Here is a 13,616-nt window from a genome sequence, read left to right as displayed (position 1 = left end):
CCACAGGAGAAATGTGGCAAGGAATGGACAGTACTGCCACTATGACCAATTTGCCCTGACAACTGACACAACAAGGAAGAGAGACAGGAAAACACTGGTCTCCATGTCACACCGTAATCCACTGCTGTCAGCCGCTGCAGGAAAGGTCCACCTCCTTGCTCATTAGAGGAGCTGTGTCTGCAGGATGGATTCGGTCTTCTCCATTTCTATTTCATTTCCTCTATTCTCACCGTCCCCCATCTCACTTATTCTAGTCTTCAGAATATTTCATGTCTCATTTTCACAGTTTGAATCTCCTCTCTTTCTCTGCCCTCCCCCCCTCCTCTGCTCTCCCCCCTCTCCTCCTCTCCTCTCTTCTCGTCCCTCCTTCTCTCCTCATCTCCCTCTCTCTCACCTGTATCCATCGATGAAGCTGGCGTTAATGTAGTCGGAGCCCTCCACACCTCTGATAGGCTGCAGATACACGCGGGTGGACTCAAAAGGCATGATATTCACCAGCCGGTTCTTGAACTTGTTGCAGGGGAGGTTGGCACTGATGAATCTTGAGGTATGTGCTTTAGAGTTAGACAGTTTCTGGAGAAGGAAGGGAAGAGGAATGGGCAGATTTAAGATACAATCTGGGATGTTTTTTGGCAAAATGGCAGCCCCGCCACTTGTTTTGGTATACTGTTGAGGGATGCATGGATGGATGCATGGATTAAAAACATTGCTCAGATTAAAGAACTGTGTGCTACTGTAGAGAATCACCAACCCTTACCCTTATAATTACTGGAATGGAGTGCACCCATGGGGTGCAGTCAAATTGCCTCTAACCCGACGACGACTCTTGCCACAGCTTTTCCCTGACGCTCACTTTCCTTCCTTCAAAGTTGTAAAGCCGGGGATCCCAGCCAGCCTAGCGCTGCTGTGTATGGGTGGGGATTTTGGAGGGCATAGGGGCTAACACTATTATTGATGCATGAAAATGATGAGCTTTGAGTCAAGCCCCTTTGTTCTCCATCTTCAAATAACTGCCTGCTGACACTGGCAACGCCGAGCTCTCTCTCTCCTTTAAACTCATCCTAAGTGTTGACGCCACAGCCACATACGGAGACGCCAGGGAGTCGAAAACAAATACTCACACAACATTTGAGACGGCTGTTAAGAGAGATGCACAGGCCTACAGTATATCCTTGTCAAAGATATGGAATAGCAATCCAAAACCAAACCAAACTTTTAAAATGTAAAAGCATGTTCTCCCAGATGAGAGGGGGATAGAGTTTTTATATTTTTGCTGGCTTTGCTGACAGGGTCCTCTTAATGTGATTCTCTGTCAGTAGTTAAAAAGCTAAGTGTAAATTTCAGACCTTGCTTGCGAAACAAATTTGCGAGTGGTACTGAGCATTAAAACCTAATTATACTCGCTGCGGATTTACAATCATCCTGCTTGCTGAACAAGTTTGACCCACATAATTTCGGTTGTGGTGGTGAGTCCCCCAGAAGGAGGCTGGTTAGAGCAGTTTTGTTTTCCTACGGCGGGAGGCTGTGAGTGGATGCACCCCAAATGGCACCCTAATCCCTACATAGCGCACTACTCAGAGCCCTATGGGCCCTGGTCAAAAGTAGTGCACTATATAGGGAATAGGGTACCATTTGGGATGCAGACAGTGAGTATCTGAGGGGGACCAATACAGTCGTTGGAGCCCAGTGGTATAGGCCCCAGCCCAATCCCAGGATGCATCAGCTCTCCAACCCACTGAGGCTTTATCTACAGGCTGTCAGCCGGTCAGCCTGCCCCAACACTCCTCCCTGACTAGATCACTCTCTTTCTCTCTGTCTCTCCATCCCCCGAGCCTCTCTCTTCTCTTCCTCCCTTCCTCATTCTCAGTCTGTCATCCCCAGTCCAGAAGATTAGCCTCTGAAACAGAACACCCCCCCTAAGAGTTAGTGTGAGGGTGAGGAAAATTCCTCCTCCTCATCCGCCTCCTCCTTTTCTTCTCCTACTCCTTGTTCCAAACACACTAAGACATTAACTTCCTGCCCCCACTGCATCGTACACAGTGAAACAACAACAACTCTGCTGTTGTTTCCTAACTAAATGCCCCAGTTAGTAACTGTACCAATTTTGTAGTCATGTCACTTAAACTCAAGCATAACCAGTCAATTCCCAAGTCCCTAGCATTCGAGTCTGATTTCAAGGCTGCACTCCAACAATCTTCAAGTTAAGTCCATAACATAGAACTGAACTGTAATGTACAAGGAGACAGGCTGTTACCACACTGTTTGCGCTGTCCTTCCAACTGCTATGGTCCTTGTTTCCATCTGGGACCAGGCTACAAAGCAGGGCTGTTACCTTATTCTCAAACTCCATGTCTTGTTACTCTACCTTGAACTCTAGCTCCATGGTGGAAACGGTGCCTCCGGGCGTGACCTGGGTGAGTTTCTGGATGTGCGCGTACAGGTTGCGTGCAGGGACCTCTGTGTTACCGCAGGTGGCTGCCTCTAGCAGGGCCTCGTGGATGAAGATGTACTGGTCCTCCGTCTGCACCATGTAGTTCCGCTGAGCTCTCATACACGTCACATGGCCGTAGATATCCACAGACTTCTCATGCTTCATACGCTCCAGCATGGCTTCGATCACGATGAAGCAACCGGTCCGCCCTACACCAGCACTGTGGGGACGGACAGAGCACTGTAACTATAGAGCCATGTATGGTACACAGACAGGAAACTGTAACTACAGAGCCATGTACAGTACACTGACAGGAACAGATGAAATGAAAAAGAATGTGTCACATTCGCCGAATACAACTGGTGTAGACTTTACGGTGAACTGCTCGCTTATGATCCCTTCCCAACGATGCAGAGTTTCAAAATAATGAAAATAATAATACAAATCAAATAGTAACACGAGGAACGAAATAAATACACAAGAATGGAGCTAATGCAGTATACAGGGAGTGCCAGTACCAGATCAACGTGCAGAGGTACAAGGTATTTGAGGTAGATATGTAAATGAAGGAAGGGTAAAGTGACTAGGCATCAGGATAGATAACAATAAGAGTCAAATAAATAACAGCAGCAAATTATGTGTGTAAAAGTGTGTGTGTGTGTAATGTGTATGTTTGTGTTGTGTCGGTATGCGTGTGTGTGTGTGTGTGTGTGTGTGTGTGCGTGCGTGCGTGCGTGCGTGCGTGCGTGCGTGTGTGTGTGTGCATGTGAATGTGTGTGGCTTTTGTGTGGGAAAAGTCACATATCTGTGAGATGGTTCTGGCTTAGGCTTATTTCCACCAGTGGAAAGAGCCTCAACAGCGCAACTTCAGTGTACCCTGTTCCGGGCAGTTTTATTGCATCATTCCAGATGTTTGCAGTGAAGGAGATGTGTCTGAGATGGGGGTTACCTGCAGTGGACCACCATGGGCCCTGCATCTGTGGGGTTGCAGGCCTTGACCCTGCGCAGAAAGGCCAGGGTGGGGGTGGGGTACTCAGGCACTCCATGGTCCGGCCAGGCCATGAACTGGAACTGACGAACCTCTCTCTTCTCACTGGAGCCATTCTGGTAGAGCAACGTATCAGAACACCACAAACGCACACTGGTGGCCACATTCTGGGTAGTCTCTATGACAAACATTTATATTTACAACACCGAGTTAGCTAGCAAGAGCTTTGATAAAAGCTCGAGAAAACATTCCGGGATCATTGCCCTCCAGCTGGTCAAGAGCTGGTCACTCTATACCTCTACATGTATGGCTCTTACCTTATAGAGGGTGAAGGTGCGTACGCTATAGGTAGCCAGCTCCACAGTGTCCAACATGGTCACCTGGATCATCCCATAGGTCTCTGTACCCCGACTGGGCCAGTACTGGTCACACTTCACCTATACACACACAGGCAAAGAACAATGAAGTTCAGCCTTAGTGTAGAATAGTGTTACTGCCACTGCGGTTACAGTAAAGGGACAGTGTTAAGGACTAGGGGTGAGAGAAGGGGCTAGTGTTCGGGAAATGGGACAGTAAGGGACTGGGGATGATCTAAAGAGAACAGCTTGAGCTGCTTCTGCTCCACTGTTTAATTTCCCCTGTCCTGGAGGATGAGAGGGATGGAGGAAGAGAGGAGAGACTTCCACTCGCACACACTGAACAATGAATATCTCTAAGCATAGCTTTAGCCTAAGAGCATTGTCACAGAGTTACAGTAGGTTGATAGGACAGGGACTAAAGCTGCCTAAGGGGCCTAGTGTTTTGGTGAAATGGGACAGGGACTGAGAGGGTCAGTGTTATAGGACAGGGACTGAGAGGGTTAGTGTTATGGGAGAGGGACTGAGGCTAAGCGAAGGATGACAGCTTGAACTGCTTCTGCTCCACTGTGTCATCCATGTCCTGGAGGGAGAGAGAGGGATAGAGGGAGAGGAGAGAGAAAAAGGGGAGAGAGTGAAAGCAGAAAGAGATTGCCAGCTGGGGTTCAGGGGCTCATCTCTAGGGGAATCTAGGCCCAAGGACCCTAGCCAGCATGACTGGTGCCTCTCTTCTCCTCCAGACCTCTATGCCAAAGGGCCATTGGTCAGGGCTTTGTGATTGTACAGCAGCCTGGTGCTCCAGGGTCATTGGTCAGAGCATTGTGAGGGGGCATTTTGATTGGACAGTCTGGTGGCCAGTAGGGTCACCACCTGGATACATTCCAATGAACATCCCAAACACACACAGTCAAGAGCTAACTGGTACATTTCTTACAAACACAGACCATGTACACAGATAATATATTTTTTTTTTTTCATTTTACTGGTGTTTTATGTTGATCTGTTTTACAGGAACATTTCCCAACATCCACCCAGACTAGTGCCAGTTGGAAATGGCTGCTGTCCCTAAAATTACTGGAGGTTGGTACTGTGCTCTGGTTGTTCATAGTGAAGGGGGTGTCACTGTGTCCCGGCCATCCCCATGTCAGTCGCTACGGACAGTCACATAAATTCCTGTGGTGTGTTCTCTTTCAGGTCCTCCCCTCCCGTTCATTTCCTATCTAGTGAGACTGATAGTAAGGGGTGAACATTATCATGTCTAGATGGCTACAGCTTTTGTTAAATTGACGTAAAACGTTTAATTATTTAGCATTATAGGTAAGCCTAAACCTTTTCCTAATCTTAACCTAATTCTCCTAACCTGCTATGTTAATTCTCCTAACCTGCTGCATAAATTCTCCTAAATCTGCTACGAAAGTCAATTTTGACAAAAGCTGTATTCATTCTAGACAAAACCGGTGAAAATGGAGGTTATCAGAGGACACAGCGGTGGGGTTGGGATATTACCAGCAGACACCTTGCTGTGATGATGATGACACACAGGGGCCAAGATTCAAAGGTGAAAGGTAATTGAATGATGAGTTGACCCTTCATGGGGCCAGAGAGACAGGTGTGATGTTAAGTTTGGCAGGAAGCTGTGACACTATGGGATGACCTTTAGGTACAGAGTTATTAATCCTGCTAGAGAAAGTAGGTGTGTGTTGGTGTGAGTGTGTGAGTGTGTGTGTGCGTGACACCCTTCCATCTGTCTTGCTGCCATCATGCAGTCAAAGTGTCAGTTATTTACAGAGTCTATTCAAATACCTCGATTAGGGTTTTGCCACCTAACAGTCGACGCTCACACCTTCTGTCCATTAGAGAGCCAGGGTGAGACTACTGGGACTGTTACAGTCTGTGAGTGCAGGGTCAATGACAGCAGAGGGTGAATCAATGGTCAGGACGTGTGTGGGGGGGAGGGATTGTGTGTGTGTGTCCTGAGACATTGTGTGTGTGTGTGTGTGCGCGCGTGTGTCAGCAGGTAGCCTGGCGTTTCAGAATGTTGGGCCAGTAACCGGTAGGTCGCTGGTTCGATTCCCAGAGACGACAAGGTGAAAAATCTGTTGATATACCCTTGAGCAAGGCACTTCACCCTAATTGCTCGGTATAAAAGCGTCTCCTAAATGACTAAAATGTAATGCTGAGACAGTGTGTGCGTGTTCAGTCACTCACCCGTGACTTCTCCTCCAGTCTGGTCATCATGACGATAGTGTTGGTCCTCTGCTCCCACACCATCCTCCAGAAGTCACTCAGGGTTTCAGYAAGTGGGCCCTGTGTAGCGATGTAGTCGTTCTGCTTCCTGTAGCCGTCTATGTAGTTAGCGTTGATGTAGTCGCTACCTGGCACTCCTGTAGCACGGTGAAGGAAGGCAGTGTTAGGAAACATTCGGTCTGCGTCCCAAATGGCTCCCTATAAAGTGCACTTATTTTGACCCTCCACAGCTTGAAACAGCCCCACACAGCACGACACATTAGAGAAGAAAGACACATCCACAACCCGTAGGATGCAATGACATTTATATCACTGACTGACTCCAAACTGAGACAGACGGACAGTAAGTGAGGGAGAAGCATTGTCACACCTGGGGATTGGGTTGAGAGATATATTGTTGTGACATGTCTTTGCAGTGGGTAGGAGCTTACTGTCTACATACTTGGCTTTGGATATTCTTTGAGACAGCCTCACTTAGTTAATACCATCACAATACCTCCCACCACCCCTCCCTAAAAAGCAAAACATGACCTAAAAAAAACTTTATTGAGAGGTGCTCACTTATTTCATAACACATTACCTCCCCACATCCAGTTATTAAAAAGCGAAATAAATCTCGAAAACACTTCACAACAACAACAAATCCACCAAACATACCGTCGATGGAGGTGAGGATGACCCTGGAGTGGTCGTAGGCGATGACATTTGCATAGCGGTTCTTTGGCTTGTTAACTTCCAGGTTAGAGTTTTCCCACGTGAACTGCTGGCCAGGGTCTACAGACTGATGAGGGGAGGGGGGGTGGAGTGGGAGAGAGAAGAAGGGAGAGAGAGAGAAGGGGAGAAAGAAGGATAGGGGGAAGGAGAGAGAAATTGAGGAGGAAGAAGAGACGTATTGTAATTTCTCCTGTCATATTTCTCAAAACTCAATAGCCTTGCAGTGTTTTGTGAGGAAAGTATGTTTAATTCTAAAAGATGATGGAGGCACCAGAACTCATTCCCCATCCTTTTCAATGTCTGTTCTGTAATAAAAGCAGCCCTATGTGATCCCACYGCACTCTGCCTTCCCCCCCGGGCTGTTTGTAGTCATAAAATCACCTCTCGGTCGTGGCTTTACCATCTCTGGGCCACCTAATGGCCAAGGAGAGCTGTGCTGATGAAATCAAGAAGTCATGGAGGTGAACAGAGCAGAAACAACCTCTGTCAGCGTTCCTGAATCTACCCAACCTGAGGTCACGACCTCCAAGCCCTTCCACAGAGAGGGGAGAACACTCAGGATGAATTAAAATACTGTGGCCGAACCCCAAACCTAGGAAATAGGAAATATATACGCTATAACAAGCTAGTACAAATCATATATTACTACTGTATCCTCAAATAAGGAAGAAAAACGAGGAGGCTGTCCAGAGACCATTGAAAGAAGTTGAAACAATGTTTACTGGTGGAACAATGTAGTATAGAGTACAGTACAAATAGTCTATACTACAGTATGTGACACAGTGAGGGAGAGCGGAACATATGGCAGGCAGGGCATAGGTTAGCCACGGCGGCGCAGGTTGATGATTCATCTGAGCCCTGTATCGATCCCTGGCACTGGACAAAGGCTCTGGTCCAACTAAATAATGACAGACACTACATTGTTATTCATTATTGACCATTCTGTTCTGATCACTGATCTCACATCATACTGAAAAACAAATACGTACTCTCTCCAACCCAACCACAAATAATCACTGTCGTGCGGCCGTCGTCTTCTTTGGTCGCGTGAAACTTCTTCTGTCCTTCAATACTAATTTTTGCGGCCTCTCGTGTCTGTGGCCCTCTTTCGTTTTCGCCGCGCCCGGGGTGGTGGGTTGCTTTTTTTTTTGACTCTTCTTCTCGCTTCTGCGGCCGCTACCCTTCGGTCTTTGTTCTTCTCCTTCCACACACCACACACACACCACACACACACACACACACACACACACACACACACACACACACACACACACAACACACACACACACACACACACACACACACACACACAACACACAACACACCCACACACCAACACCACACACACAAACACACAAAGAAAAGGTCTGACACATTCTGGTTGTTTCCTCTTGACTGATATGGGCTGCTGAGAAGAGTAGCCGCAGTGTTGGTCCCTGGTTCCTGCCATATGATCAATGGACAATTGTGAGAGAGGTTGAGCGCAACATCTTAATTAAACAGCCTGTTAGGTAAAGCTTTTGCTGCGTTGCTCTGACAAAACAACACACATTATGTGCTAAATGCGCCCAGTGGATGTGAAATATCAGTTACGGGATGCCACTGCAATCACGCTTCTCTTGCCGACCACCGCCGCATTTCCATCCCTCTCCAGAAACAAAAAACAGGCACCACAAACAAAACAGAACGGATAAAAAGACAAAAGCCCAGAGGGCACCGCCACCATGTGTACCTCCGTGAGGCAGAGATACCATGCTAACGTTTGAGCACACAAGAGGCGCTGAAATTTACATAGGCGGGGAAAATTGGACTTTGACATTTGAAGAGCCCTTAGCTTGTTTTCCACTAGCTGTGTGTGTGTGTGTATGTGTGGTGTATGTGTGTGTGTGTGTGTGGTGTGTGTGTGTGTGTGTGTGTGTGTGTGTGTTGTGTGTTGGTGTGTGTGTGGTGTGGTGTGTGTGGTGTGTGTGTGGTGTGGTGTGGTTGTGTGTGTGGTGTGTGTGTGTGTTCCCAAGCTGCACGGTGATGCTTCAAGAATAGCTCCTGTAATTTCAGCTGGATATCAAATCCTGTCAAGACACTTCATATCAGTAACGTGACTGTGGCCCAAATGGGCACAATATTATTCATATAGTGCACTAGCTTGACTAGAGCATCTACGGACCCTGGTCAAAAGTAGTGAGTACACTAATGAATCATGTGTGTAACAGTACATTATATGGTTCTTTTGTGATGCTTAACATACTTTCATATTGCATTGCTTTCAGTTAGCTATCACATGGTAGCAAGGTGTACGTATTCTGTGTACAGTAGACACAATAACATTAGTAATTTATTTTAACAGCTTCTTCCTACAGGAGGTGTATAATTTATTGCAGGATCAAGATTAGCTAATTTCCCTAGCTAACAATCGCACAAACACACCACCACACGTGCACCGATACAGTACAAACATGCTTACACAAACACACACACACACACACACACACAACTGTTAGGAGTGTGTATTGGGAGGCGAAGTCAGGTGCAGAGAAGCAGGGTGTAGTTTAAGGCGCCACTTTTCTATTCCGGCTCATTATAACAGCACAAAGTAACATAAAATGTGCCCAAAACAGGAACAGGTAGAATAAAGTAATGCCGCATATCACAAATATTCCAACAATATAACAAAACACACGTAACACAAAAAAACAATCCTACAACACAATCGATGATGAGTGAATAGATATACGTATGTATATTGGGGAATGATGAAAACCAAGGTCGAAGCAGGGAACAAGACAAAACAAAGATGGATATCACCTGAAAACACTGGCAATGACCGGCGGATGGCTAGAAACAAGCGCCGGTGACGTCGACCGCTGAAGCGCCGCAAGGCAGAAAAAAAACCGAGGCGGGAAAAACAAACAGAAAAAACCGAACAAGGAAGAGGAGACGACTCTCGGCGAGAAGATACGTGAAGCGCCACATGCACACCACACACATTCACACACACCACACACCATGCCACAGCACATCACACAACACACACACACACACACACACACACACACTATGGCTGACAGTGTTTGGCCGAGTGGCTGAAAGACATTGTTCGCTGTATTTATCATAGACACAACAGAGCATGCACCACAAATGGGACCCTATTCCATATTCAGTGCACATTTTTGGACCATGGCCCACAATAAGGTACCATTTGAGACGCAACCTGAGAGAGATGCACCTGTCTCCCGACTCCAGAATACGCCTCTGATTCCCTGAGGGCCTGGATGTGATGTTATTTTTGTCAAACATTTATTGTAAAATGTACAGAAACTTACTGGCAGCAATTGGCCAGTAAGTTACTGTAATTAATTTTACAGTACAGCTACTGTAAACCTTTTTATGGAACKAAAAATGTTACTGTAATTTAATTAACAGTACCAATTACAATTACAGCATATTACTGTAAATACCCAGTGCCATATTACCCAGTGTTCTTTGCAAGTTTTCATTTAAACATGTACATTTTGGTCATTTAGCGGGTGCTCTTGTCATTACAGCAAGTAAAAATGTTTCTGTAACTGTTAACAAAGGATTCCAACCTGTAGTGATGTTATGCTTGATACCAGAGCTCTGAGGCATGAGTTGAAATCGCTAAGAAGCTAACTTCGAAGCAGTGTGCCGATGCGTGTATCATTTTATCAGAAGTGCGTCATCAATGACGTACGAAGCTTAGTTTGATCACGTACTTTTTCAAACCATGTGTTGCAAAATGCGAGATCCCACTGATTTCACCCTGGTTCCGGTGGTTTTTTCGATTCCAAGCTACTTTCAAACACTGACTGGACACTATACTTACATATAGTTATGATTTTGTACAATTATTTTTACCTGACCGGTAGCTTAGCAGGTAGAGTAGGGAACAATGGAACATTCACTGATGTGGGGGTATGCGTTTGAGTCCTGTTGAAGGCACACTATTTAGAAAATTGTTCTTTCTGCATTTCTGTTAAAATAATTTGCATTATTTAGTATAAGCTTCTGTATTAAGCATCCTAAATAATGCAATAGATTCAGTTTTTGAAAAAGAGGCAACTTGAAGGCAAAAAAATGGAAGCATGATGTAAGATGCAAACCTGGTATTCCAACTGATTATAGGCTACTAAAGCCAACGACTTACGCACGCTGCTATTTATTTCTGACCAGCAGATGTCACTAATGTGCAATGTGAACAGATAATGAATCTCAGAGTATTTAACCGTTTTTTGCACAATTTGATGAAAGCACCGAAGCCATCAGAAAGCCTTGGTTTCCCATCACTACTAAACTCATAGTGATTACATGGCAAAACAGATGAAAATGACATGGCTAGCCACTCAACCATTAAGGGTTTGAGACTTGCTCCCACTCTGATCTGTTCCCTAGATAAATTAAGTTCTTACAGAACTACTACCACATATCAGTTAATTTTGTACAGCATTCTCACTAAAGGGTGAAACACATATATAGTCTCTTACAAGACAAACCTCAAAATATGTTAATGAGTCAGAAACAATATCATACTCCCACTCATGTTTAAAACGCTTTTGGCGCTCCAAAAATGCAGTATGGTACTGTACTCTGAATTACAGTAAAATTTCTGGCAACATTTGGCCAGTAATATACTGTAGATTTTCAGGACAAGGTTTCTAAAATTCTTAAAATACTGTATATATTAGGTGTATTCTGTGCGGTTACAGCATTCTCACTCACGGGTGCACCAAATATAGCCTCTTACAAGGCACGCCTTAAAATATGTTAATGTCCCAGAGACTCTTTCGCAGCCCACAACATTTTCCCACAATACACCATCATTAATTCTGTAATACACGTTTAAGGTATTTTACTGTGCATTCTACAGTGTTTTACTGTTGAAATGAAAGAAAAGTCTTAGTGTGCTGTAAAAAAAAAAAGTATTTTACTGTGCATTCTACAGTAATTTACTGTTGAAATTACATAAGTCTGCTAAATACAGCAAACAATGTCTTTCAACCACTGGGCCAGACACTGTCAGCCATAGTGTGTGTGTGTGTGTGTGTGTGTCAGCGCGTAAGCGTATTGTAATTTATGTCAGCTGTCTACACATCCACCGAGGGAAAAACAGACACATGGGCTATGCAGTAGATCGAACGCACTAGACATGTTAAACAGACCTATCGTTTGCTATAACTGAAAAAAAGCATTTCCCATTCTTTTTCAGATGATATCCTAATCTAGCGAGGCACATTAGGAGGTGATTGTGTCTGGTGAACAGCCTGATTAATACCTGTTGTCACTCCCCAGTGTACATTACCAGCCAAGCCCTCTCATAAATTGTTTGCAAATTCCCACAATCCTAAATGTGTCATCTCTGCGTGAATCGACGCTCCCTGAACATATGGTGTTGCTTCCTTCCTCTGTGTCAGCAAAAGGCATCAGTCCCCACTACTGAGGAAATGTTTGAGTTGGACAGCATGTGCCAAACAGAGTAAGGCACAATCAACTAACAACTGTAATTGTTTTCACCTGTCTGAATACAGCTCAGGCAAGGAGAATGAAGGATTCCTTAGTGAGAGATCTTGGACAGTGCAAGGCAGCACTCACCACTCAGTGCAGGCAGTGATCATTAATCACTCATCGTAGGCATATGAAGAAAGGTGTGTGTGTGTGTGTGTGTGTTGTGTGTGTGTGTGTGTGTGTGTGTGTGTGTGTGTGTGTGTGTGTGTGTGTGTGTGTTGTGTGTGTGTGTGTGTTGTGTGTGTGTTGTGTGTGTGTGTGTGTGTGTGTGTGTGTGTGTGTGGTGTGTGTGGTGTGTGCGCGCGCGCGCGCGTGGTGTATGTGTTGCCCATATTAACCAGAGTGAGAATTTTAGCTCAGACTTTTTACTAGCTATTTGCATAATTCTACTTAATTCTACATAATAACAAAGTGGGAGAAGGGGGGTTCAAGCTTCCTAAAGTACAGAATATTTCTGTATTTTGTGTGGATGCAGCATTCTCACTCAAGGGTGCAACAAATATATCCTCAAATGCAAGTCTTAAATATGTTAATAAGCCATAGACTCTTTCCCAGCCCACAACATTTTCCTACAATGCACAATCATTAAATCTGTAAAATACATTTAAGGTATTTTATTGTGCGTTCACAGTCTTTTACTGTTGAAATTACAGAAAAGTCTTACTGTGTGCATGGTTGTGTGCGCTTGTTGTTGTTTATGGAACCTGTCTACAGATCCACCGAGGAAAAACAGCCACACAGGCAATGCAGTGAATCGAACGCACAAGACATGTTAAACAGACCTATCATTTGCTATAACTGAATGATGCAGCAGCAGTGGTATTCAAAAAGCGTCTCCCATTCTTTTCTCGATGATATCCTAATCTAGCGAGGCACATTAGGAGGTGATTGTGTCTGGTGAACAGCCTGATTAATACCTGTTGTCACTCCCCAGCGTACATTACCAGCCAAGCCCTCTCATAATTGTTTGCAAATTCCCAATCCTAAATGTGTCATCTCTGCGTGAATCGACGCTCCCTGAACATATGGTGTTGCTTCCTTCCTCCTGTGTCAGCAAAAGGCATCAGTCCCCACTACTGAGGAAACGTTTGAGTTGGACAGCATGTGCCAAACAGAGTAAGGCACAATCAACTAACAACTGTAATTGTTTTCACCTGTCTGAATACAGCGCAGGCAGGGAGAGACTTGGACTGGCGCAAGGCAGCACTCACCACTCAGTAGCTGGCAGTGATCATGAATCACTAATCGTAGGCAATTAAGAAGAAAGGTGTATGTGTTGCCCATACAAACCAGAGTGAGAATTTTAGCTCAGACTTTTTARTAGCTATTTGCATAATTCTACCTAATTGCTTAGTTCACCCTT

The 13,616-nt window shown here is 45.1% G+C and overlaps 1 protein-coding gene across 1 annotated transcript in view; it reads right to left on the bottom strand.

Moving 5' to 3' along the window:
- Positions 1–13,616, bottom strand: part of ptprfa (protein tyrosine phosphatase receptor type Fa) — a 461,575-nt gene that overhangs the window by 8,068 nt on the left and 439,891 nt on the right. The window contains exons 28-33 of the mRNA XM_070446207.1: positions 6,680–6,803; positions 5,984–6,159; positions 3,737–3,856; positions 3,381–3,535; positions 2,366–2,651; positions 395–573 (exon numbers count right to left, since the gene is read on the bottom strand). Of these exons, the coding sequence (XP_070302308.1) occupies positions 395–573; positions 2,366–2,651; positions 3,381–3,535; positions 3,737–3,856; positions 5,984–6,159; positions 6,680–6,803 (1,040 nt within the window). The remainder of the gene's footprint in view (positions 1–394; positions 574–2,365; positions 2,652–3,380; positions 3,536–3,736; positions 3,857–5,983; positions 6,160–6,679; positions 6,804–13,616) is intronic.

This window comes from Salvelinus sp. IW2-2015, linkage group LG13, assembly GCF_002910315.2.
Source record: "Salvelinus sp. IW2-2015 linkage group LG13, ASM291031v2, whole genome shotgun sequence".
NCBI classification, from domain to species: Eukaryota; Metazoa; Chordata; class Actinopteri; order Salmoniformes; family Salmonidae; genus Salvelinus; species Salvelinus sp. IW2-2015.
The sequence above is the reverse complement of the archived record's forward strand: the minus strand, read 5'-3'. Positions and strand labels throughout refer to the sequence as shown.